Source organism: Phaethon aethereus (assembly GCF_964289735.1).
Source record: "Phaethon aethereus genome assembly, chromosome: 1".
Classification (NCBI taxonomy): domain Eukaryota; kingdom Metazoa; phylum Chordata; class Aves; order Phaethontiformes; family Phaethontidae; genus Phaethon; species Phaethon aethereus.
Genome location: NC_138575.1, coordinates 57,037,732 through 57,064,698, shown reverse-complemented (window position 1 = coordinate 57,064,698; position 26,967 = coordinate 57,037,732). Strand labels below are relative to the sequence as shown.

The 26,967-nt window shown below is 51.5% G+C and overlaps 2 protein-coding genes across 2 annotated transcripts; both read right to left on the bottom strand.

Annotated features, from left to right (window-relative positions):
* Positions 1–7,364: 7,364 nt before the first annotated feature.
* On the bottom strand, positions 7,365–8,520 carry TOB2 (transducer of ERBB2, 2; the record flags this gene model as incomplete). The annotated part of the gene is made up of 1 exon (XM_081996754.1): positions 7,365–8,520. One exon carries the CDS (start codon positions 8,518–8,520, stop codon positions 7,498–7,500), a length of 1,023 nt encoding a protein of 340 aa, XP_081852880.1. The 3' UTR covers positions 7,365–7,497.
* An 11,282-nt stretch (positions 8,521–19,802) lies between these two features.
* PHF5A (PHD finger protein 5A) lies at positions 19,803–26,649 on the bottom strand (the record flags this gene model as incomplete). The annotated part of the gene is made up of 4 exons (XM_082014361.1): positions 19,803–19,892; positions 23,584–23,750; positions 25,186–25,209; positions 26,598–26,649. The coding sequence occupies 4 exons, from the start codon at positions 26,647–26,649 to the stop codon at positions 19,803–19,805; spliced, it is 333 nt and encodes a 110-aa protein (XP_081870487.1).
* Positions 26,650–26,967: the final 318 nt, after the last annotated feature.

Here is a 26,967-nt window from a genome sequence, read left to right as displayed (position 1 = left end):
AGCAATTTGTCGTTCCCCATGCTGGTGTGTTAGCACTTAGGCTGCAGGTTATTGCATTCAATGCCCTGTTCAACAGCGACTGCTTACACAGCGGGACTGCTCTCCTCAGCAGCGCTGGGCACCTGTGGCTCTGCCTCGGAGCATCACAGCCCACCTGCACCCTTCTGGGTTTATTTTGTTGGATCCTGTTTTTGTCTGGGTTTGTCAAGCCCTTTCTCTTCCTCGGTGTAGGGCTGGCAATGGCGGGGCTGCGAGGGGTAAGCTGTCCTTCCCCAGTGTCTCTGCGTCCCACTTCTCTGCATCCTCATCTTTCCCACTTGGAGCAGCCCCCAGCACTGTTGGGATCAGCACAAGGCGGCAGGGAAGACCGATGGGTGCCGGTGCCGGCGCTTGTGCTCCCCACGAGCATGGTGAAGCTGCAGCCCCTCCCGAAGCCTCGGCGCCTCTACGTCTGTGCTGGAGGCAACGACAGTGCTGTGACTCACGGAGAGAGCTGGCAGTGTCCCCAGAGGGGAACCACCGTGTCAGGACCAGCCCAGAGGGAGAGTCGGAGGATAATTGTGCGTGAGTGTGACAAGCAGGGAGCCAAGCGGGGACAGTTACACTGGGCTGTGGCAGCTGGGAAGGAGGCCTATGCAGCTATTGCCCATGTTGGGTCACCAGGAACACGCACTGTTTCACTGGGTGGTGAAGAGAAGAGGGGAGTTCCAGCCTCCCTTGCCTCCCTGCAACGTTTGCACCCTTGTGTAAACACCTCAGATGTCCCCAGGGTGTTGTCCTCCTCCCCTCTGCTCCTCAGTCCTTCCCTGGTCTGTGCTTGTGGTCTTCCAGATACCTCTGCTGCTCCTTTCCCCCATGTTCTCCGCTGTGCTGCTAGTCTGTCCTCCCAAGCTGCCAAACCCCAGTGCTCCCCCGGCAGATGAGGTCTCTTCGGTTCCCCCCTGGTTTTCCTGCGTGCCCATGGTCCCTCACTTGCCCCAGTTGCACCTTCTGCAAGCAGTTTCTGGTTGATCCACTCAAAGGAAAACATTATCCTTGGTGGAAACACCCTGCCAAGTGGGAGGGACACGCTCCCTCCCGGGGATCTGCTTCCTTCAGCAGTCAGGCTACGCCGGCAGCACAGCAGGCTGCGTAAGGCCAACAAAAATAAGCAAAAAAAAACCCCAACGAGGTCTCAGTAGCTGCAGAAGAATGCTGGGACCACACTTGCCTCCTTGGCATTTGGTGAAGAGGGAGCAAGTTCCCCCAGGCCTCCACCTGACCCCCTCCTTGCCCCTCCTAAAGGCAAAGCAGCAAATTTGGCCCCAGACCTTCTTCGCAGAGATCTCCTTTTCCTAACCCGCTGCCATGCCTCTGAGGGCTTCTTGGGGGAATAAAAATACCGTGTCCCTTCCCAGCACACGCACTTACCATGCTGGAGTCACTTTTGCCGCTGGCAATGGCCACACACAAATTGGCCCTTTACTGACCGGTACGACTCAAAAGCACCATGCGTGCCAGCCGGGGCTTATCCTTCACCAGGGTGTCCTGGGGCCCCAGGGGTGAAAGCTTCGCTCTTCAGCAGCTTTATAAAAAGCAGACCAGGTTTCTGGAGTTGATGACGCAGGCAGCGGTGGGAGGACAGTGGAAGAACAGCTCTGCAAGGCCCGGGGTGAATGTGTTCTCGTCCATGTTTGAATTGGAGCCCGGCCATAGAAACCAAAGGAAGAAGCACAAGGTTTGGGAGGCAGCTAACCTTGGCCGCAGCCTGCCTCTGGGCTGCTGCCTGCGCTCCAGCGGCGGACACGGACGGGGTCGGAAGACCTGGCCGTCCCTCCGCGACCGTGGTGTCAGCCTTGCCCCTCGCACCCCGGGGCCGCAGCCACGTGAGCGGGGAGCAGGTGGTGTTGGCAGGAGCGCTCCTCAGGGATGCCAAGGACTCGGCGGGTCCCGGCCCCCCCACCAGTGGTGTTTTTCCACCTCCCGGTCCTGGCACGTCGGCAAGTGCCAGGGCACAGGGAGGCACCCGCTGGCAGCGGTGCCTGCGCCATGTGTTATTCAATCCAAATAATCCGAAATCTCCGGGAGGCTCTGGGGCAGCAGGAGACGCTCTCTTGCCTGAGCACACTCGGGTCGTTTCGCTGGGCCTGCATTTAAAGCACAGTCCAGGGCATGGCTGCCTTACAGACGGCTTTTTGCACTTGCATAAGGCTTTCCTCTGGGCACCAGCCCCCTCCATCTCCCAGAACAGCCAGATTTGTGTCAGAAACTGTTGCTGTCACAGACTGAAAAGCCCAAGGCTGAAGCACGGCATTTTCTACCCAAGCTGCCTCCTCCTTTCAGGTGGGAGCCCACCCACTCGCTGACTCAAGTTGCAAGTTTCCTTCTTAATAACGGAGTCCCCTGTGACGAGTGTCTAAACAACACCCCCACACCCCTTGCTTTGGAGGTTTCAGGAGACAAGTCTTATCTTGTTGCCGTGCCTTGCTGGAGCACCCTATCTGGGGACCGACTCAGTCACTGCTCAAACAGCCAGCAAATATTCCCACACCCAGGCACCACCATACTCCGTCCAAGCGGGGGGCTCCAGAGTCTCCTTTCCTCTCCGAAGGCTGACGGGGGGCAGACCCCTGTCCCTGCACACTGCTTCACCTCCACACACCCTTCAGGGCCCCCGGGACAGCACAGGGGCAAATACATCACGAGGAACGAGGCTCTACTAAGTCTTTTCCCTAATCCCTGCCCAGGATGTGCAGCTATCCACTGTAAACTGGCTCCGGTCTCTACTGCTCAGCATACCTGTGCCCAAAAAGGGAAAGGCTCCGTGCCTCCCTGCGTCAGTCCAGCAAATGCAGGGCAAGGATCAGGAAGGCACATACTCGCCCTCAATTTTCCATCTCCAGAAACACGTCTAAGGGCAACCGTTCGTGCGTCCTTTAGATAAGTGATTACAAGGGGCTTGAGACACAAAGGGGAAAAAATAGTTTTGTTGCTTAGCAGAGTGCGACAGTCACACGGCGTGCAGCAGGCGTGAGCAGTGGCCCAGCTCCCGGGGCTTGCAAAGCCAAGGGCAAAGCAGCACGAGGTCTTCCAGGAAGAAATCCAGGCTAGAGGGGCTAAGGGGGCATGGGTAAGGATGCCAGCGGGAGCCAGCAGCCAGTGCCAGCTCCACGTTTGGCTTCAAGTACATTCAGAGCAGCTCCCTTCAAGAGCATTTAAGGAGGCGGCACAGGGAGATGTGAGCCACCCCTGGAGAAGGAGACAGCAGGAGCACAGCAGGGCCGAGCAAGCTGGGTCACAGTCATCCGGCACACATGGGGTGGGACAGGCATTTCAGCATCTTCCTCAGCACAGGCAGGTCATCTCATCTCATTTTGCTAAAAAGGAGCAGCTTCCTCTGACAGAAATTCTGATTAAAGCTGAGCAACAAGAGGTTATAGAGAAGAGAGAAGTAAAATCAAACCTTCATCATCACTGCTCATTCTCATACACAGCCTCAAGCCCACCCTGTTGCAAGAAGTCATCTTGGATGAACAATCCCAGTACAGGGGGAAGGGCTTGCACATGCACCTCAAGGTTTCATTTGCTTAGCAAGTGCCCCAGGATGAACCCCCAACTGGTTTGCACAGAAGGGAAGAGAAATCAACCCACAACCAGCACCCCCTCTGCAGAAACCACTGCCTGCAAAGGCTCCAGCTACCCCGTGCAAGGACACCAGACAGATCCTGGCCCAGGCCCACAGGCAATGGCCCTAGCAAGCTGCCACAGAAGCCAGCTATTTTTAGGAACTCTGCAGATTGACTGAAGGCCCCTGAGGCACCACGCAATGCCAAAGGTGTCCCTCCTCTCCCCGCCCCCAGTGCCAGGGAGCAGGACATGGGAAGGCCAGGCACACCGCCACTTTTTCCTACACCACCGCTATTCTTGGTAGTGCGAGAGGTCAGGGAGACAGCTGCCGTCACCGCATTGCTCACGCCCGGGCATCACCGGGCTATTCCCAACACAACGAAACCCCCACTGAGTGCACCGCAAGGCAGCCACCTCGCCTGCGAGAGGAAGACACCAAGCGCTGGTTCACCCAATGGCAGGCAGGGAAGGTGGACGTGGCTCCTCGCCTGGGAACCAGCACAGCAAAGGTCTTCTCTCCCCACTGAGCACACACACACCACACAACAACCGGTTATTATATCATGCTTTTAATACAAACTTAAAAAAATCTGGAACAATAGAAACTGTACAGATTTGATCAACCTTTTTGTTTTTTTTTTTTTTGTTTTGCTTTGTTTTTAACTAAATCTCTAGACACACCAATGTCCCATTCCAAAATATTGCACAACATTCTGAATACAAAACTCTGATTGTATTCCTCCTTCGCTAAAGAAAAAAAAAAAAAGACAGCAACCCCCTGGTTTCCCCTCTCAGTAGCCCCCTTCTCAGAAAGAAACCCAAGCAGAGCACACATGGAAACCCTCTGCTCGGAGACATACAGACTTCTGTCCTCTTTCACTCATTCCCTCCCACAAGGCAACTGTCAATTCACTCCTCAGAGAGGGGCAGGAGGGAAAGGAGGGAGGCTGAGTGGGGAGAATGGAATCTTCACCACCACTTTTTTTTTTTAAAGTTTTTTTCCTGAAAAAATATTTTTTCTCTCCTCTTTTTAAGAAAAAATCTTGAAAAGAAAAAAATTACAGTTTTTTTACGTTAGAAATATACATATATTATATATACCTCTTACATTTTACAAATGTAGCAAATTATTCAATACAAACAGACATCAACAAAAAGAACACAAACCCATAAAAAATAAAAGTTAAAAAAAAATTTCTTTCTTCTCTTCCTAAGAAACCAGGTAAATTAGTGCAGGTTTTTAAAAAATAAAATTGAAGCTGAACGCCTACATCCAAGACTAGAAAAGACCTGAAAAGGCCATTAGTTTCCATTGCTGCCTGATGCTGGAGGAACATTTCTGAAGCACGCTTTTTTCCTTTTAAGATACAAAGAGGTTGGTCCCTCCTCTTTTCCTCCTTCCACTCAACACCACTATTTTTAAAGCAGGTATAACACGTGTGGCAGGGCAAAGCAGCATTAAAGCTTCACACACTTAAGCAGGTGGCCAGGGGGCATCCCCACCTCTCCCCTCCCTCCCTGTGCTGGAACAGAGCATGCTGTCCCCCGGCAGCGGCTCACACGTGGCTTTGCCAGATGGGGGGATAGTGGGGGGCAACCAGATCAGGTCCTGTGTTCACAGGCCAAGCATCCCTCAGTCGCATGTGGCAAGTGGGCTGGTACTCAGCAGCGCACCCCCAGGGAGAAGGATGGGGTGGCAGTGGTAGTGTCTGTAAGTGGAGGGTGGTTTTCAAAAAAAAGAAGAAAAAAAGGAAACCCAACAGCTCGGCCATTCCTCAGCAACTTGTCCTAGTCTGAAAACCAGCAGGGTCGAGGCTGCAGGCATTGGTTTGGGGGAAGCTGGCTGGGCTCCGCTCATCCTCACCCACCCACTGCGTTGGTCATAGCTCGATGGCAAGCAGCCTGCTCAGGAACCCACATGGGCATAAGGTCGGGACTGGGCCTCCCCCAGTCATGCAGTGAGGGGAAGGGTGCGCTGGAAACTCTCCTTAAAGAGCTCCGGGCAGTGGCAGTCTCCCTGGGACAGCCCGTTACCTCTGCAAAGGCTCACTGGCAGCACAACTACAAGGCTGGAGGCCCTCAGCTCGAGGGAAGGGAGCAGGAAAAGCACGAGTTCAAGCCCATCTCCCCTGAAACAGGGATGTCTTGAAAGAGGACATTGGTTTGACAGATACAGGAGAAGTGGGATTCACAGGGTGCTTCAGAGGCAGCATTAGAAGAAAACCAAACCTCAAGTTTGAGAGGCAGCAAAAAGCTTATTTTTCTTTTAAACTGAGAACTTCAAAGACTGGAGTCTCATCACCTCCATCTCTTTCCTCTTTGCACACTTACATACTCCCACAGCAGCCTTCAAGGAGGCCTCCTTCCCACCTAGAGAGCTTCCACACAGCCTGGGCAAGAAGCAGCTGTCCTTCCGCTTCCTGTGAAGATGGGTTTTGGGGTCCCTGACACAGAAGTGACCTAGCTGAAAAACCACTACCGCCCAGCTGCAGCACTTTATCCTAGAGAAAGTTGCAGGGACCTTCCCAGATCCCGGCCCCATGGCAGGGAGGCACACTACGTTCCCACGCTGGGAGCCTCCCTGTTCTGCTCCAAGCCTGCCACTGTCCGTGCTGACGTGACCTGGCTGGAATGATGCTTTTACGCCAAGTGCTTCCCTTCCGCACCAGATCAGCCACCTCCTCCCACTCCTCCAGCAGGGCTGGGGAGGGGATTTAGTCAGGTGAAAGCACAAATCCTTATGCTACCACTCAAGAGAACGGCTTCAATATAGCCCTTTCTCTTCCTCAAAAGTAGTGCTGCCTCGCTAAAAAAAAAAAAGAGGGAACTCCCTCTCTGAGGCAAGAAGATGAATTCACAGCAGGGAACAAGAACTTTGACCCAGGAAGCCACCCCAGATGACCACTGATGGATGCTGGCCCCTGCCGCTGGGGAGAACGCCTGGGAAGCAGGGGCAGGATCCAAGTGGGGCCACCAGGCTCAGTGCTATCTCCCCCCTCCACAGGTGGGTGGTGTTTCCACACCACAGGGCCGTCACCCAGATCAACTGTCCAGCCCCGAGAGGGCATGGAAAGGCCCCCTTGCTCACATGCAGAAGGGAACAACAACCAGAGTCACTTGGTTCAAGGTGCTCTTCTCCTGTAGCTGCGGCTGGAAGCGTAGATGAGGAAGGGAGCAAGAAAAAGCCATTTCACAGTAACGCTCTGCCCTCCCTGCTACGTGCTGGGAGGCAGTCAAGGAGAAGAGTTGGTGCTTTTCAGCATACAGACAGAACAGCTGACGCCAGCCTGGGCTGGAGAGCCTGGAGCAACAACAGCACAACAGTCTATGCCCCGTGGGCACAGTAGATGCTCTCTGTCTACATGCAAAGCTGTAAGAGAAAAGCAAGCCCGCCCGCCCACCCACCCACCCATTTCTGGCGAGCAGGCAACAAGAGCGCATGTATCTCCACCAACACTGACTCATCCTCTCCCCATCCCTCCTCCAGTGAGGTGGTACGAAGAAGGCGTCCCTACACCCAGGTGGAAGGACCCTGTGTCCAGCGCTGGGGTGCGTGTGCAGGGAATCAGGAGCATCGTGACCTATGTTTGCACCAGTCCTGGGCTGGGGGAAGGGGGAACACAAACTGAAAAAATCCCAAGACTCATTTAAGGAGTAAAAAAAGTGAGTAGGAAAAAAGCACAAGGACTGAGTTAAAAAACAAGTCAGTGCTTCAGGAGCATTGCCAGCACAGCGCAACACTGGGCTCTCTCTTTTCCCAAGAAGCTATATTTATAAGATTTGAATATTTTCTGTATATTTCTATTTTTCTTTTCTCTCCCTCTTTTTTGTTTGTTTTGTTCTTGTTTCACACCCTCCCTCCCCACCCCAAAATACTCTCCTTCCTTATGTTCAGTTGGCCAGGACGACAGGCTGGAACGACTGGCTGGGATACTGCATGGCATTCAAGTTGTAGCTGAGTCCTTCCACGAAGGGTGACTTCTCCAAAAAGAGGCTGTTGGTGCTGCCACCAAAGACCTGAGCCATATCAAAGGTACCGCCCGTGCCGCTGTTGAACTGCGATGTTGGCGGGATGCTGCTGGCCTGGTTCTCACTGGCAACACCATCGAAGAAAAGACTGCTGGCTCCCGGTGACCCACCGCTGTAAACGAACTCCTTGGCATTGGGGGAGAGCTGCGACTGTGGGGCTTGGCTCCCAGCGCTCCCGACGAAGTTCAGGGAGTGCATAGACAGGGAGAGGCCCTTGTGCTTCAGCAGGTTGGTGGTGGGAGACCTGACCATCCTTGGCTGCTGCCCAGCCCCTGCTCCACCGCCCCCTCCTCCGGTTCCTCCGCCCTTCTTCATCTTGGTAGAGCCAAACTTTGTGGCAGCAAAGGTGGCAGTGGTGAAAGTGATGGGCTGGGCAGAGCGAGGGATGAAGGTGGGGCTAGGCGACTGGCCAAAGGAGGGGGACGGAGAGTTGGACAGTGAGTTGTCCTGGCTGCCAATGGGGACAAATACCTGGGCGTCAGGGTTGAAGCTGCTCTTGATTTCTTTGTCCAGCTCCGCGGCACTGCAGCCCTCGCTGTCATCCAGGTAGAGGACCTTAACAGAGCCCTTCTCGCCGATCTGGTAGGAAACCTCAAAAGGATCGATCCAGACACTCAGCTCTTCCGGCACATTGGCGCGCACATCCTCCACGGCCAGCCCACTCCGCTTGGCCGCCAGCTCCACCACTGGATCCACCGTCTCCCCTATATGAACACAGCGATAGCCAGATCCCTTCAGAGGCTTCTCTGGGTACCAGTGACCCTCATATTTCTTCTTCAGCAGGCGCTCTAGCTCCTCACCAAACAGGTCTGCTCGCCTCCGAGGAAGCTTGTTGTACAGGTACGAGATGATGAAGTTAAGAGCAACTTTGATCTCCAGATGCATACTCCCTTCGCAGCAAGCAAGTCAGGGCAGTGTATTAAAAGAGACAAAATGACACACACATAGACAAGATTTGGCTCCAAACAGACCTAGGGAAAGAGAGAAAAGGATGGGTGAACATGAGAGAACACAACAACTCTCCACCTGTTGAGATAAACAGCTGCGCTTTTTCATTAACAAAAGTGGAATGAGCAGTTTACACAAACACTAACAAACAGCAATGCTCTCTAGGAGAATCACCCCAAATCTACTAGCCCTCAAAACAGAGAGATGCTGGTAGGGAGGAGTCTCCCTGCTACTCTATAGAAGGGATAAGGGTGTAGCTACTACCCGCACACAGGCACGTATGTTACACTTACCTCACTGCCAAGTACCGCTGCTGAAACCCAGCGGGCCAACTGTCTGCTCTGGCAGAGCTATTTCAGCACATCTAACATGCCTCTCTCCGCCCTGGCACTCAGCTGCTTCCAGCACAGCTCACCTGCACCAGCCTCTCCAGAACATAAGTGCACCACCTGAACAGCCTCGTGACTCACCCAGCAGCTTGTGCAGAAACCTGCGTGTGCTCAGGACGGCTGGGCCAGCCTCTTCTGTGAGGGGCTGAGTGGTCGTGCCGGGTGCCATGTCCTGCTGGCAGAAGCGCAGAAGGGACGAGAAGGAGCGAGGGAGGGTGCTGAGGCACCAGCTGCCAGCCCGCGTTTACTACCCTCTTGAGCAGCAGGTACGTATCTTAAGTGTACCCAGTCAAGGTTCTGTCCAGCTACAAGCCCAACATCCCAGTTTAATTCAATTGCAGGGGGAAAGGAGGGGGGAGGAGACGTGCGTGGGGGTCACAAAACACAGTTGTGCCAGCAGCCTGTCCAATACAGTTGACATCATTTATCCCTGTGCAGAGGGAAGATGAGCTCTGCCAGGATCAGGTACCCAATTAATAAAAACTGAAATTGCGTGCCAAAGACTGAAGTAATCCTCCTTCCTGCCCTCGTGAGGAAGTCTCTGAAATGGAGAGAGCCCACAAAAGCACAACGCAAAACCACGACATTCAACTCTCGCATTACACACAGATTTGCAAACAATGTTCGTCTGGGTACAAAAAAAAAAACCCCAGGTAGGTCAGCACCACACTCTGTCACCCATCCGAAGAAAACAAATCCCATAGATATTTTAAGAGGAAGCACACTTCCAGCAGATTCCACGCCTCTCCAGGGGGAAGCAGAATATCCAGTTTTTAATTGGCAGCTTAGTCAGAGGCCGCTCTGTCTTCAGCTGCCCTCACCTTGCTCAAACAGACACACCGTGTTCAACCATCTTCCTAAAATGGGCTTTGGGGATGCTCTCACACAGCACTCAAGCCAATGTTTATAACCTGTGCCAACAATTTGGGGGTGGGGATGGAGTACAAACATACAGTGTCAGCATTGCCCTGAAAAACTGGGAATCCCAGCAGCACAACTAGGTATCCATGCTGGCCTAGGTCAGGAGGAAGAAAAAAAAAAACCTTAACAGACTTGTTTGCTTGGTCTAGTTTAGTGGACAAGAAGGATTAAATACATTTTAAAAAAACCCTCAAGTATTTTGAGGCTTTATTACAAAAAAAAAAGGGGGGGGGTATGCAGATTCTATGCTTTTTCTGTACTGGTCTGAGTTCAGAAAGGCTTGGCATCAGGATGATAGTAACCCGAAACAAATCCAACACCACATATCTGTGCCAGCAAGATGGTCAGTTCTGGAAGGAATCCTATTTGGGTTTGACTCAGCAACATGAAAAAACACAGGAATGAGGGGAAGGAAAAGAGGGAAAGCAACCTTGCCTTTAAAACCTGCTTTAAGGAACTACTGTAGTATAACAACTTTTGGTAGGTCACAGAGACCTGACCAAGTTCAAATAAGAGCAGATGAACCAGAGTTTTTCAGAGAACAGCAAGGAGAAGCCATTTTCAGAAGGCACGTCTCCGCACAGAGATGGAACCTTTTCCAGAGAAAACAGCATGAAGCAAGCCTTTGAAAGGACACAGCTAAATGTTAGCAAGAGCTTATACGGCCTGTACTACCTCAAGGTGTGATTACATGGAGTCCTCTCGCTCCTTTGGCTTTAAGGCATCCAAGGGAGAAGACAGTTTGGGATCCCAGCAATTTAAGCAGAGAAAGAATAGCCAGTTTGTAAATTTTTTAATCTCATGTGACAAATTCTAATCCAGAATCAAAAATCTATTAAGAAATCAGAAATTACATGTTGGGAAAGGATCAGAGGCCAAGATTTGTTACCACCCTATTTGCAACACAAATGTCTCAATATACTTTGAGGAGCCCACATCCTCACCAACCTTCTGCAGAAGACAGCGAGGAGATACAATTATAAATCATTGCCTCTTTTCTTTAAGAAGTAATCACCCTTCCTAAGAGGGGAATACTCTGTACCTTGACTATGAAAAACATGAGTTAATTATCTTAATAATACCAACAGCTGCCAAGGTAGCTGCATACAGCTGATACTTGCAGAAGTATCTTGACAAAAAGTCAAGAGATGCCTCAAATTGTTGACATGGTAAGATGTGCTTCAGTAGGACCCCCTCAATCCTTCTACTGCACCAAAACATGATAACATAGGAATAAAATTTAAAAAAACCACCACAAAAAACAGCTGAAGCAGCATGGCTCCAAGACAAAAAACATCTAAATATCAATTGTAAAAGGTATTCTGACAACTCTTCCATGAAGAGAGGCTTGCCCACATTGCCAGCATTTCCAAAGTAAAGGCTTACTGTACCGGGGCAGAACACCGAGGTGTCGGCAGGGAACAAAGGGCTGTTCCTCTGCTCTGCAGTAGGGATTACAGGAGCCCCCTCAGACTCCCCGTTTATCAGCAACGCTGATGGGCTGAAGGAGAGAGACCAAATAACCACTTGCATCAGAGAAGAGCAAACACGGGAACGATGCCCTCTTCTCCTCGCTACGCAAACGCTGCAGGTGACCTTGCGAGTATCCCTGCAAACTCCTGAGAGAGGTCTGTCCCCCGGGAACCGGCTGGCTGCCGCCTCACCCTCGGCAGCGACGTTTCCAGTGACTTTAAGAGACGGCTGCCACGACGACCTGTGGCCCCACAGCATGCCACACCCCTCTGGAACAAGGGCCCCCTTTACAGCTTCTTCCAATCCCACCCACGGGCGGTGGAGGGGCTGCTCCCACTCGAGGCGAGCGGCCCTGCGGGGACGCACCCGAGGCAGGCAGGCGGCCACCCCCTCCCCGGGACAGCGGCTATTTCTGGTGACCCGGCCGGACTGCCTCCCTCTTCCCCCCATCCCACTGCCGCGAGGCACCCTGGGAATTGCAGTCCTCGCCCGCCCTCCCCGCGACCTACTTCGCCCCCGGACTACGCCTCCCGTCGCGCCCCGCGGCCGGCCCGGCCAGGCGCTTGGCTCGACGGGGCAGGGCACAAAATTTTCCACGGCACATGCGCCTTGGCGGCCCAGCCCGCCCCGGCGCTGCCCACGGCGGGGAACACGCCCCGCGGCCCGAGGCCGCCGGGCAGCCGCCCCCTTCCTCCCGTCCCCTCCCTCCCAGCAGGGACGGGGAGGCGCGTCCACACCCCACAGCAGCCTCCTTCCGCCCCACGGCTGCAGGACGGAGCCCAGGCGGCCACAAGCCCCATGTCCCTGCGGTGGGGCACTCGGTGTCGCAAACACGGGTCCCCAAAACAGCCCTTCGACCGAGGGGGGAGAGGTTCGCCCCGCCCCAAGGGCGAGCTCCCGGCCCCGCACACCCGGCGGGGCACCGAGGCCTGGAAGACCAAGGGGAGTGTGGGGGGTGCGTGGGTGTACAGCACCCGCGACGGGAACCCAGGCCTGACCTTCCCCCGCGGCCTCATGACCCATTCCTGGGGGCGGCCGTGCCCGCGAAGGGCACCACGGCCGCCTCCGCACCCCGCTGCCACCGCCTTCACCGGGGCGGCAGGGCCCCTCCGCCGGGAGAGGGGCCGGCGGCACCCGGCCCAGCCCAGCCCCAGCAGCGCCTTTGTTGTCGCCGGGCTTCTCCTCCCCGGAGCCGGCACGGGCCGAATCCGCCGGGGGGGGAAGCGAGATACCGCGGCGACATACCCCACCCCACAGCAGCCCCGGGTGCCCACCGCCGCCCCCGGGCCCAGACTGCCCTTTTCGGGGCTGTGGGGGCTAAGTCGCCTCCGTCCCCGCATCAGACTAGGGGTGGGGGGAACCAAACAAAATGGTGAACTGGGGCACTGTAAAGCGTCACCGACCCAAGGAGTTTCACACCCTACCCCCCGCCCCTTTTTGGAGCCTCATTAATCCCCTCCCGGGGGCCGGCAGCAGCACGGTCGCTCCACGGGCGGATAAATTACCTCCCGCGGGCGGGGGGGGGGGCGATGGCCAAGCCCACAAAGGGGGTACGGCGTGCTGGCGGGGGGAACCCGGCCCGAGAAAGGGGGGTGGGGGCAGGAGGGAAGCACCCCCGGCCCCACTTACTTCGTCCTCGGCTCCAAGGCCGGCGGCTGTCGGGGGCCGTGGGCGCTGCCGGCGGAGCCCAGGCGTTGGGTGCGGGTCTCTGCCCCGTCCCGTCCCCTCCCTCGCTTTAATCCCCGGCGGTGCGGTTCCTCCGCGGGGCGGGCCCGGGGGGGGGGGAGCTGCGGCGCGGGCCAGAAGTGGTGCGGGACGCCCAAAGGTGGGTGGGGGTGCGGGTGCCGGTACCTGTGTCGCCGCCGCTCCTCGCCCCGCCGGCCCGGAGCCGCCCGCGCCCTGGCCCCAAGTGAGCCAACTCACGGCAAACTTTCACCCTTAGCAACCCCGCGCAGGGATCCCCACTCCCTCCCAGAGTGATGCGGCGGCGGAGGGCGGGCCGGGACTACTTCCCCCTCCCCTCCCCGCCCATCAGCAGCACCGCCGTCCGCAGCACCCCGGGGGACGGGGGGGGGGGGGGGGGGGGTGGGGGGGGGGGTGTTAATTCCCCTTTTCTCCCCTTTTTTCACCCCCGCGTGACACCGGGAAGCGCCCCGACCCCGGGGGAAGGAAGGGGCAGAGGGGCTAGCGGGGATGAGGGTTGACCTGAGGATTTTCCCAAGCGGCTTAGCCTGAGGGGGGGCACAGCGAAGTGATCGAACGGGAGCTGGGAGAGAAGGCACCGGCCGGAACCGGCCGGCATTTTCCTCGCCTCCGCCCACGACGGGTGCTTCGCAGCAGCCGCCACGGCAGGCCGGGGGCTGGTGCTCTCAGGCCCCGGCTCCGTGGCAGGACCGGCCCCGGGGTGAGGAGGGCCCCTGGGGAATTCGGGCTCCCGGGGGGACAAGTCCCGTGCAAAGCCCCATCGATGTCTTCAAGAACTCCTGTGCTGGAATCCTCCAGCCCCGCTAACAGCGCGGGCGGGAGAATGGGGGCCAAAGCGCCCAGAAGGGCATGAGCAGAACAGGCAACCCCTCGGGACCCCCAGCCCTGTGACACGGGGGAGGTAGGCAGGCACTGGGCGGGGAGGCCAGAGGCTACAGGCCCATCTCCTCAAGGGACTACGGGGCAAGGCCTGCCGGTAGCACCCCAAGGAGAGCAGCAGCAGGACACAACCGCCCCTGCGGCCCCGTACCCCAGCACCCCGAGGCAAGGAGGGTCCCTCAGCCCCACCGGCACCGCGCTGCCCGCCTCACGACGAACAACCCGCGGACTATTTCGTCGCCACACGCCTGTGCGCCTCCGCCCTCAGCTGAGGGCCGGCCCAGCCGCGACTGAGGCGAGGGTCCCATAAGGTGCGCGAGCGGCGGCCGTGCTAAAAATAACTGCGGCGTGTTAGCAACAGGCTTTCCATTGGCTGGCCGGGCCCGACAGCGCCTTCGGATTGGTGCGCTGCCTCAGCCAGTGAGTCGAAAGGGGTCTGCGCGTGGGGCGGTGCTGTGCGCGGCGCGGGGACTGCCGGGAGTTGTAGTCGCCAGGGCGGCCGCGGCCGGTCCAGTCCCGCACCGTGGGGTGTTCGAGGGCGCCGGGCGGGCAGGCCTCGCCAGCCGTAGTGACCCAGGAGAGCCGTTACGCAAGCCGGCGCCGCGGCTGGTACAAGGTGGAGGGGTTGAGTGCTGCCCTGGGAAAGGACATCTGTGGCGATGACCATCTCTGGAGCCACCCAGGCGCCTGCCAGGGTCACAGGCGGATGGTGGGCACCTGCATCCCCAAAAGCTGAGCCTCAGCCACCTGCCAGCAAGCTGAAGGCACTCACCCAGCGCCACACGGCTTTTACTCCATGAGTAAAACTCAACAATGGAGAAAAAACAAGTGCACTTGCTTTGGGGTAGGAGGAGATACCCAGGTGTGGTAACAGAGAGTCCCCTAAAGCAGCCACCTGCAGAGGAGCGTTACAGGAGCAGATGTATTTTTTTCACGTACGTGTTTAAAGGGCGCCAGCTGCCAGCGCACACAGCCCCGTGCTCTGTATTTTAAACCATACCTATTACTAGTTCTGAGGAAACAAAATCCCTACAGGCACCTGCAGGCCACATGTTTTATGGCCTAAGGCCATCCTCTGGGGCAGACACCACCCACAAAGGGCTCTCAGGGTCCACACGTAAGGCAGCTTTTGAGCAGAGTAAAGCTCCAGACAAGTGGATGGGCACCAAGAATGGTGTTTCCAGGCTCTCCCAGCCACATGTCAGGCATCTTCCTCAGACCTGACACAAGCAGATCGGGGAGGAACTGGTCTTGCTGACCAAAGCACTACTGCCATTCCCGTCACAGCTGGGACATCTTGCCTGGCCCATGAAATCCTGTCCTGTTTTGTCTTGGTTCTAAAGAAATTCCCAAGAAAATCCCATGGTGGAGTCACATTCCATCTTGCAATTGTATCTTCTCAATAATAAAGAGACTTGCATTTGAATGTTTAGTTTATCGCCCGCTTTCAAAAGGGACAAAGACCACAGGCGCTTCCTGAGCTGCTCCGTGTCCCTCTGGTTAAATAATTCTCCCCCCCGGTGCAAAAATACAAAGTTCCTCTCTTGCCCCGTTTCCACAAAGACCCTCAGCATCTTTCTGGGCTTGGTTTGTCCTCCCTCACTCAGGAACCCTTTCCCTTAGGTACTGCCTTTGCCACTGAAGAGGACTTCTTTTGAAGCCAGCCACCTCCATGCGTTAAGAAATTGGTTAAAGCTCTCCTTCCCAGCCACAGTGCTACAGCAGCCATCCTTGCTCATTTTCCCACTGATTGAAGAAAAAACCCAACAATTTCTGAAGGTTTTTTTTTTTTCCCTGCAGGGGAAGGGGGAGGAAGAGAAGAGGAAGATTTATGAGAGCTATTATGAGAAGCCTTATTTTCATCACTCCTAGTTTAAAAGGAATTTAGTTACAAAAGAACTCATTTTTTTTACTAATACTCCCTTGCTTTGCTGAAAACCAAATCACGCTGTCAGCCAGAGATCAGGAAATTAAAATGACTGCGCTATTTTTAGCATCATTAAGAAAAAAAAGGCAATTACATTTCTAAAATTCTATTGTTGTTTTAATAAGGTGTTACTAAGAGGGTGTTACATATTAGGGCTTTTTAAAATATTTGTGCCTTGACCATGTTCCTTTAATTATCGTGTTGCCCTGATACACATGCAGGCAGAGGAATTCTGTCACAGTATCTACTCACGCGTTCTCGGCCATTTGGCTATTACGTCAAAGCAAAGCTACCAAATCATGTGCACATGGGGAGGGAAGAAATTGCCAGGCCACCGGGACAGAGCTCGTTTTGCTGGGTTATTTAATGCCAAGGAAGGGCAGTCAGGTTATAATCAGGCGTAATTAACATTGCCATACCCTGAATCCTCTTTACATTCAAGTCACATGACAACCTCAAGGAAATGAAAAATTTTTTCCTGCTGTTGAAACAGGCAAACAACATCTCCAACTGATCCCTGCAATGAGAATATAACAGCTCCTGTGCAGATAAGGTTTCAGAAGCAGGATTTTGTCTGTGCAAGTCCCGCAGGGAAAGCTCACAGGCAGACTCTAGGCCTTTGCCTACCTTTGGGTTTCTTGTTTTTTGTTTTTAAAAAAGAAAGGTAATGCTTCAGGCTCAAGGGCTTTGTCAAGACAAGGTCTAGATGATTCAAAGGGCCGGAGGTGTGTTACGGAGCTATTTGCTGAGCTCGGTTGTAGGTTGTGATGCTGTGGCTGGTAGCTGTTCTGAAGAGGTAACAGGGAACATCTGTATTTCAGAACGCAGTGATGCCTTGTTAGTATTGGCAACAAAGAGGCCAGTTACTTAATAGGCCAGGAGGTCCCATGTTCTGCCCCCCCGCAATGTAAATATTTGAAATAAAGGGATTTGTAGCTTCTTATACAACATCCTTTTGGTTAAAAAAAAGAAGAAAAAAAAAAAAGAGATAACCCTATCTAGAAAAGTAATGGCAGGAAGACACGTTTAGCTCCATGCGATTAGGATTTGCAGGCAGCACCATGGGGGTTCAGCTGCCACAGAGATGTGGCCGTCCCTCGTCCCTCCCACCCTTCCTTGCAGTTGTCATGCAAGTGCTTCACAGCTGGCAGCCAGACAGCCCCTGAATCAGGCTGCTTAAGGCTCCAAGGTCTGATGAAGCCCTTCCAGAGCTCAGCAGGCACACAGTAGCAGGACACCTCTGTTCTCATTCCCCCCCTGCAGGGAAGCTCACCCTTTTAGGATATGCTCTGGTCTCCAGTACTGCCAGGAAATCTCCTTCTACTGGACAAGTACCTTAAAATCTATTTGGGTAAGAAATATTGCACTTTTCTAGGGTCCCTGTCTGGGTTTCATTTGCTGGTGAACAGAAATTATTACCATGCAAGTAAAGCCGTGTTTTTCTGGGCTACCAAACTGTATCCATTACCCTTGTCTGAATTAGCAGCTTCAGGGCAATGTCCCGTCCGTGCTCTGAAAGTACTAGAAAGGCAGCAGCGCTGAACTGATCTGAGCACCAGCAGCATTTGGCATTGTCCCCAGAGCTGTCTGAGCAAACAAGGCAAAGGGGAAAAAGCCTGTCCCTCCCTCCACCTGCCCAGTGACTCAGAACAGCTAGAAATGGCAGTCTAACTCTCATTGCTGCCAGAATGTAGACTGATATACCCAGCAGTCAGAGTGAGGGCACCCGGAGTGCCAAGAAAGTAAGTATGTTCAGCTGTTTTTGGGGGTGGGGGAAGGGATGGGGACACTCGTGTCTCTATAGCAACCCCTGCCTGGCTGATCCTGCTAAATGATCACGAACAAGGGCTGCTCCAAAATTAGATCTTCTAGGGCTCCCTGCACCAGGGGCAATAACTCTGAGACAAAAGAAATAATTCAAACTTAATTTCCCTCTTCACTGAACAACTTTTGTTATCTTAGAAACTTCCATGAAAGAAAAACAAACACAAACGCGTAAACCTTCTGCATTCCTAGTGCGATAATTTGGGTGGCCTGACTGAGAGCAAGTGATAAATTCTGGTTGAAGTGATAAAGTTCCAGGTAGAAAAAAACCTGCATGTCATGCCCTGCTTTTAAAGAAACATAGAATTTAACACAGCTGATAATGGCTCTGACATAGGCTTCCCAGTCAGGACCAAGAGGCAGCTGCCTATTCAGGTAAAATTCCTTTGAGACAGTGGGTTTGCTGGAAGCAAAGAACCAGTTTTCTCTGAACATGTTGGCAAACAACATCCATGTCAGTGAAAATTAACCAGAAGCTGTGTAAGGGAACCATGGTGCAGCGAAGAAGATATACAGATACTCTCAGGCCTGCAAAACGCTTGGAAGAAAAATCTGACAGAATTAATAGCTGAGGGGGAGAGGAAAGAGCAGCTGAGATAGCTGTAGGACCAGTCATAGCTAGAGCCAGCTGCAGCAGAAATGACCTTTAAGGGAAGGATGATCACAACTTGTCTGCTTGTTTTCACTCTTCTCCAAAACACCTAAGTGGCTGGAGCAGGTAGAAGAGGCATTTAAGCCAGAGAGGAGTTAGAGGAATCGGTACTAACCTCAGGGGGAACAACCAAAATCCTGGAAGTGGAACAAAACAGGCTCTGCACCACAAGACTGCACAAAGAGAACCCCGTTACTGTAGCACATGCTCTGCTCAGACTATGAGGACTTTAAGCAGGGCACGCTGAGCTAGGACCCTAATTTAACCATCTGAGGAACACACACACTAGTAGGGAACTCAGTTTCGCCTCTGCATAAAGGCGCCCGTTCCCAGATCTCTGCTGAGCCAACAGACTGCTTTTAGCCTGTACTGGTATTTGACAAACAAGCAGCCTCTGGTTTTCAGCATGCATATGGCTAATAGCCTAGAACACAATAGTTGGTTTCCAGTTACAGCAGGGAAGGCTTTAACTTATTCACAAGAACAGGATAGCAAGTGAAATAGCTTAGCAGGTTTTAGAAAGGGATTGGATGTTTGCATGGTGAAGCAACATCCACAGCCGTATTAGCTAGGATAAGGGTTACAAGCTCAGCGATCCTCATGCTACGGGACAAAATGATCAGTGGCTGGGATCACAGGCAGACAAAAGCAATAGCCATTCCCTGAAGCTCCTTGCAGCAAGGTCACATGGCCATAAGCAGGCACCATCAGAAACCAGATAACCCATTGTGCAGTTCTCGCTGGGCTAATCCTGCGTGTCCCCAGAAAGCTCCAGACAGGCTAGGCACAGAATGAACCGGAGAGAAATCCTTGTTATACAAAAAAAAACCCAAAAGAAGCTTTATTGGTATGCATCCTACAGAAACAGTTACAAGAAAAGGCTTTGGATTAATCTGTCAAAGAAAACGTGGAACAGCTGTGCTCTCCCTAGGAAGGCACCGGCCATGAGTAGGCTCCTTATAAAACAGGGCAGCATGGAAATATACTGGAGGAAGGGAGGAGGGGGAGTGGACACATGGGATTGGTGCTCTGTTCCTCAATACTGATGCTGTGGGGCAATTTCTAACAATCGAGAGGAGGCCTGGTAAGTACATGCGCAAAAGTGTTTCACCATACCAGAAAGGGACCTTGCTTTTTACGGAGCTGGTTTCCTCCACGTGTAAATACTTGCCCACCAGGATTTTTACAGCGAGCTGGGACAGCTACTAGCAGAGATTCTGAAAAGGCAAGAGACAGTAATCCTCACTTGCTCTTTCTGATAGTCAGTTCTGATCAGGTTTCAGCCACCACTCAGTCTGCTCCTTCTCCAACCCCAAGTATACTACTGAATTTGTACTGCTTTAGAAAAAAAATAATCAGCCAGTATTCAATAATAGTAATAGTAAAGTCCAGAGATGTTCCAAGACTCTCTCGCCAACCCGACAGGAGGTGTAGCCATGCATGGATAGGATCACCTCTTCTTGAAGCCATACTTTTTCCTTTCGTAGAAGAGATCTGTCTTGGAACTGCCCAGGTTGACAATCTTAGGGCAACCATCTCTCTGTAAGAAGAAAAGAGGATGTAAGTTAGGAGATGGGCAAACAAAACAACATCATGGCTTACACAGTTCCAGTAGGTTCTCAGTTCTCACACCCCTCACCCTGTCCTCAACACACACATTTCAAACACCTGTGCAGACAAACTGCCCTCCAATTCTGGGTACTACCAGCAAGGGAGTGGAACAGAGAAGAGGATGGACTGAGAGCCTTTTTAACATTACTCCAGGACATTCCTCAGGGTGAAGATGGAAAACAGCTCGTATAACATCAGCAGTTTAATGAAAAGGATGCTCAGTGCCTCAAGACTGGATTCTTTCTAAATTAGGATATGCAGGATTTATAGGGCCCAGAGGAATAACCTTTCCCCTCCTTAGCCAAAAAGAATCTTGTTGCTTTGGATGTCACCAAGCCATTCCCATGTTTAGGGACCCCTCTCAGCTGTGACAGCAGAACTGAATCTGAGATTTCCTGCATTCCAGACTGATTATTGCAGAAGCTGTACAGTCATCTTGGGAGAGGACAGCTATTCACAGCAGCTACACGGATAAGTTCTTGTACCTGAATTCCAGTAGACAGTGAGAAAAAAGCCACAAGAAATGCAAGAAGGGGAGTGGGGGAGACCCACTTCAGAGGGGTGGTTGCAAAGACAAATCAAGAGATGCACCTCTTGGTATACAGGGAACATCTGTCCGCAGGCCACCTGAGCCCAGCATCTGCATAACTCTTGAGGGCAAAATGTTATGGCTGGCAACAGCAGCTGTGAGGGGCCCAGCAGGCAGAGGAACACGTGTCCTTGGCTGTTGTGTCAGCCTGATTGGATTAGATTTAGAAAGCCTCCGGACAGATGTCAGCCGCTGTAGAAACTGCACCCAAGCTGCCCCACCGATACCTGTTCCTGTGCAGGAGATGCAACCCAATGGGAAGGTCTGCATGGTAGAAATAACAGAAGGAGGTGGAGGGGAAGAAATCATCCCTCCCCCATACACCTGCCACAACCCATCTCTAGCTACTGTCTCCTTATCTGATTTTGAACCTCAGTAGTAGGACTCTTCCAAGCCTTGCCTCCCACGATCCAGGGAGTCTGTGACAATCTTGACAGCATTATTGCAGGGCTCTGTTCATTCTTCCACCTCCTCCTAAGGAGGCAGCGCAGGAGCATGCTCCTGCCCCCAAGGAAAGATTGCTTTTTGCAACTCACAGCTGTCCTGGGGGACAAGACGGTGTTTTGGCCCTTACCCATAGATTGAAGTGAGGTGAAACAATACCTCATTCCTCCCTTCATCAGAACAAATGAACCAAGAGTAATCAGGCCCTTTGCCTTGTGCCCAACAGCATTCCATCTCCTCTCTCCATTTTAGTATTTGCTTTCTTGCTTCTCTATCTTTTCCACTCTTTCTCTGAGTATGATGGAAGTGCTGTGACTGAAACCTTGGAGCGTTAGAGTTTCAGGTATAGAGCTCTGTCCATCTGCTTTTCTTATTCACATTAGCACCAGCTACCATAATTGTGACAGGCAGCATACAACTTTTCTCATTCTGGGCACCCTACACCTGTGCCAGCACTTTTCAATCTTGCAAGTCAATCATGTCAAATCTGCTGTTTCAGATCTGCAACTTCGCATCTGCAATAATCCCTAAAATTTGAGTTTGCTGCTCAGAGCAACTGTCTTCACCCACAGCAGCCTTCACCAGTTGTCAAAATACCTCAGTTCTGACTTGTCATTCTCCTGCTCCTCCAGCTCTACATTTTCTACAATCCTCCCTTGCAGAGCAGCTGGCTATTTCACACCTGAACCAGACGTGAAAAGCTACAGGTGAGCTCAGGTTATGAAAAATACCTGTTGGGAATCAATATGAATTGACAAAAATAAAACCAAGCCTATTTTACTCATGACTTATCAAGCCAGGTGTCTTGGTTCCAAAGGCAAGTGGACAAAACTAGTTTCTCACTAGAATTTCTAAAGTAGGAGGCAGCACGATCATCACAGCATTTATATCCATATTTAGATACTAAGAAAGATTATGGTCTTGTCAGACCTAATGACTAAATTCAAATGAGGACCTGCCCCTGTCCTGAATTTAGCTGCAGGCCTCTAGAGAAAACATAGGCACTGCAGAGAATTAAACCAGTAGCTCATTCAGCTGAGCATGTTCCTGTAAATCAATCTGAACCATACTCTCAGCGTGTTCTCCACTGTCATTAGGGCATGCTGGAAATGGCATCTGCAAAGCACCAAAACCCAAACAACCTTTAACACTCTCACAGCTATCAGGTCCATATTCTGGGGATATTGCAACTGCAAGCATCATGTTATTGCTCTTCATTTGCAATTCTTCACGTCCTGCGCTCATTATATTGGATATTAACAAACACCTTACAGGGGGTGAACAGCTGCCTCATTTCACATGTGCAGTGGCTATCTTTTGGCACAAGAAGATTATAAAAAGATTATAGCACTGACTATAGAAATAAGGGATCATTACACCAAAAAGTGTTAGCAGAAAAAGAGACACCTACAACATAGGCCATTCTGGAAAAGAATTAAAAAAATAAATCATATCCCACTGAAATTATACAAGAAGCTTTAAACTTGTAAACCACAATTAGTAGTGCAGACAATGGACACTAAGATCTAACTTTATGTTGTTATCCAAAGGAAACTACAGGTAGTGATTCCATGGGCCTGTAAGGTATGCAAGTATTGTACGTGCCCTTGGTCAGTGGTTGATAATGGACTTCTAGGAAGGAGCTGGTCCTACCACTGCCTTTGCAGCATCTGGAATATCTCTGACCCTGATAAAACCTAGGCTGAGAGACTGTAAGTAAGGTAACAACTTAAAGTGGTAGCAAGCAGTGTGTGGACAAAGCAAGTCGTGAGAGTGCAGTGCAAAGCAGTCAAAGATCCTTTGGGATGAAGAGTTACAATACCTCAAAATGCTATGGTATTTCAAAATGCTTTGCAAACATGGAACTACCAACAGGGTGTCCTGGTTTCAGCCAGGATAGCGCTGGTTTTCTTCACAGAAGCTAGTGTGAGACTATGTTTTGGATCTGGGATGAGAAACTGTTGATAATGTGCTGATGTTTTGGGTTGTTGCTAAGCAGTCAAGGACAGTCCAGCTTCTTGTGCTGGCCGGCTAGCAAGGAGGCTGGGGGTGCACAGGAAGCTGGGAGGGGACACAACCAGGACAGCTGACCCAGACCGGCCAAAGAGATGTTCCCTACCATACGACGTCATGCCCAGTACATAAACTGGAGATGGCCAGGGGGCGGAAATCGCTGCTCAGAGACGGCCTGTCGATCGCCAGGTGGTGAGCAATTGCTGTATTGAGCATCACTTGTTCTTGTACCTTCCTTTGTCGGTATTATTATTGTTGTTTTTTTCTCTCTTTCTGTCCTATTAAACTGTGTTTATCTCAACCCACGAGGTTTTTTTTCTAATTCTCTCCCCCATCCCACTGTGGGAGAGGGAGTGAGTGAGAGGCTGCGTGGTGCTTAGTTGCCGGCTGGGGCTAAACCACGACACAAGGGAAGAAAGGTACAAGGTAATGAAAACCAGTGCCAATATTGGTAGCGGAACCCAAGCGTCCCATGTCCCACCACTAATTTCACTAGCTCCAAGCCACTTAAAGATAAGCATGGCTACTAAATAAAGACATAACCAATTCAACAGGAGACCTGATGACAACATACATCTTTTTCCTGGATGGTACACTCCTTGCAGTAGTAGGCATCAGATACTCCTGGACCCCCACAGATCACACAGCGCCCTTGGTACGAGCCGTAGTTACACTCATCACATATGCGCACAAGAGTGCAGGGCCGCACATAGGAGTCACAGATCACGCATTTGCCATCACCTGCAAGTACAGCAGAGCCTTTGGTTACAGAATGTCCTTTTCTCCACCCCCATACAGAAGATTAAAAGCTTCGTAGTCAAAAAACTTGCCTGTACACTCAAAGACAATACAATGGGACTGCAGAAATTCATCTTGCAGGCACAGGGTGAAACTTTGTATTTGCACACAGACTTGAGAAGAACAAGGGCCAGTAGCCTGCAGTATTTGATGTTGGTTTGGTTTTTTTTTTCAATCATGCATTCATAATCAAAGAAGAAACCCAAAGTCACTTCTGTGATTAGCCAACATCTGCTTAGATTGTACCATTACTTTTACTCTAGAACTTTTCCTTAATTTTTCACTTGCGAAAAAAATGCTGGACTGACAGGACTAGTGTCCTTACCTACACAGAAGCAGCAGTGTAAGCTTCTCCCACAGTGCCACATCAACAAAAGTCTGGAGTTACTATCCTCAAAGAGATGAGATAAGAGATTGTACTCATGGTCCTTTTAATACTTCATCTGTGAGAAGGCCAAAGAAAGGGCAAACTGGCATAAACAGCCATTTCACAGAAGTTGCTCTTGCTTTCTCACAAGGAACTGAGTGAAATTCTAGTACTCATATCATACAGGCAAGCAGCCATTAACCGTCTCTGCTGTGCTGGACCTTATCCAAAACACTGACCCAAGGTTGAAAGGCTTCATATCCTATTACCAGTTCCCAAAGCACCTAATCCCGACTCCCACAAACAGCTCATCTAACCTGCTCTTAAATCTCCAGCACAACAGCCCTCAACTACTGTTTGTGAATCACTACCAATGTGAATCTGCTTCACTGCTGAGTGTTCTTGAAAACAATCTTGTTGCTTCAGACTGTGCTTTTCCCCATTTTGCTTATTTTCATACTATTTTTGAGTCATGAATTAGTCACCTTTTTTCTTCTGTTCCCCTACAAGGATCTAATGACAGATCATACTCTTTGTTCTCTTGTACAGCTGAGCATGGGCATTTGATTCTGTGGGTTTTTTCTGCTCCAAGTCTAGATGTTTCCCCCTTTCCTTTCTTATTCCCCTAGATGCTGAAGGGAACCTTTCTCAAGGTGTGAAGAAGTTAGATTCCAAAAATGCTTCTCCCCCCGCTTTGAAATGACCAGGCTGGTCATTTTGTATTACAGATTACAAGGAATCAATCAAGAAGCCACTGTAGCCTCAGCTACTGAAAAAGCTGGCAGCATATACTCTAGAACAGCATGCATTTGTGTGACAATCTATTTGAGCAGGTAACTTTGTAAGTATCACTGATTTACACTTGCAATACACAAGTAAGTCTTCCTATCTCAAAGAGTGACATCATGTTCATGGTTAAAGCAAAACCAGAACCCAATGGCCAAATCCAAACTGTGTGCTCTAACCACAATACCATGTTCTCAGGCAACTATATGTAGAAGCTATACTTACATTTTTCACAAAGTCTTCCAATTGCTGTAAGAAGAAAAAGAAGAAAAAAAAATTAGAGGCAGAAGCAGGAAAAAAATTTAAGTAACTACAAGCTTGAATGTCAAATAATTATCTTCTGCAGTGAGCACTCTTTAAAAAAAAAAAAAAGTAAACCACAGAAACAGTTTGAGCATAAACACATATTTATGAAAAACAAAATATATATCCTCCTGGAGACATTTACCAAGATCAAAGTTTAGATGCACTATGAATGTGCAAGGACACCCACTGACAGCAAGAAAACCTACATTCATTACTCTGTTTCAAACATAGCCAATGTACTTGACTGAAGGAAATCCTATACATGAGTCTCAGCACACTTTTTACACTGGTTTTAATAAGACAAAGAAAAAAAAAAAAATCAAGTGTCTATTTGATTTAAGGCAACCCAAATACCTTCTTCACTTCAGAACATGAAGGTAGCTAAATGTATCTTAGAAGTCATGTCACTTGTCTAGGAAACTTACAATGATGTTAGTAACCCGGGTAAATGCCATAAATATCAAGTTCTAAAGACCAGATGTCCATATTCACAAAGACTAAATAGCTATTCAGTTGAAGTTTGAGGGTCAAGGAATTCATCAGGCTGGAAATGAATTTTCAACATATATGGACAGTTAGCTGCATTAACTATTCTAAAAAGAAATTTCCTATGGACGGTGCAGCTGAATATTTTGTGTTTACAGTTCTTTCAGAGAGTTGCATGTTAAACTTGCTTTTCCAAGGAGAGAAAAAAAAAAGAGGTATCTCAATTTCTAATCTTGTATAAAACTTCTCTAAGACTTAGCAGAACAAATTCTGACCCAAGCGACAAGAATAAAGCTCATTATCTGTATAGAAGTATAACCTAGAAGACAACTTTTATCTTGCAGCCAGAAAGATGCTCCCAGAGTTGGCTGAAGCCTTCAGTTCATTCTCCTGGCTGCACTGGTGTGGCCAACTGTGGCCAGCACAAAACCCCCACATTCTTCTGTGTACAGCCATCAACTTCCTCTGCCTCTCTGCCCACCTGAGGAAGAAGAGGCTGCTGTTAGGCACACATTAAAGCCTTTCAGCTCTACTGAGAGAGGCCCAGGAGCCCTCTCGGGCACGCCAGGACAGACGCCCGGGGGGAAGCACCGAGAACAGGGCTAGGGCCAGGGGCCTTCCTTACAGAGCCTCCTCTCCCACTAGAGGGGGAGAATCCACAGAACACGACAAAATATCAAGCCAGAAGTAAAATAAAATAGGGAGGAGCGATGCGGGCGCCCCTCCCCCCCACCAGGCCTAACGGCCACGCGCGCGCCTAACGGCCACTAACGGCACACACACAAGCGCGCGCGCCTCGCCCCGCAGCGGGGCGGGCAAGAGGGGGGAACCCCTCCGGGACTCACCTACGCCCGCCTGCTTGCGGCAGAAGATGAGGTCCGGGTGGTGCTTTGCCATGTCGACACAACACCCTCCTGGCGCTGCCGCCGCCCCGCGTGCTCACCTCCGACCCGCGCGCTCACCTCCGACCCGCGCTCCCCCCCGCCCCCGGTCCTGGCCGGGGTGAGGACAGCGCTTTACCAAAGCACCGCCCCTAACGGGAACGGCCGAGTGCGATCGCGCGGAGGGCTGCCGAGAAAACCCTCTCCGAGGAGCTGCTCCATCGTCACCTTCTGTCGTCTAGGGAAGACCCGCGTCGCGGCCGGTGGTCCTCTTCTTGGCGCGAGTACCTCCCTGCCAGGACCTGCGCAGCCCCGCCCCGCGGCGCCCCGCCTG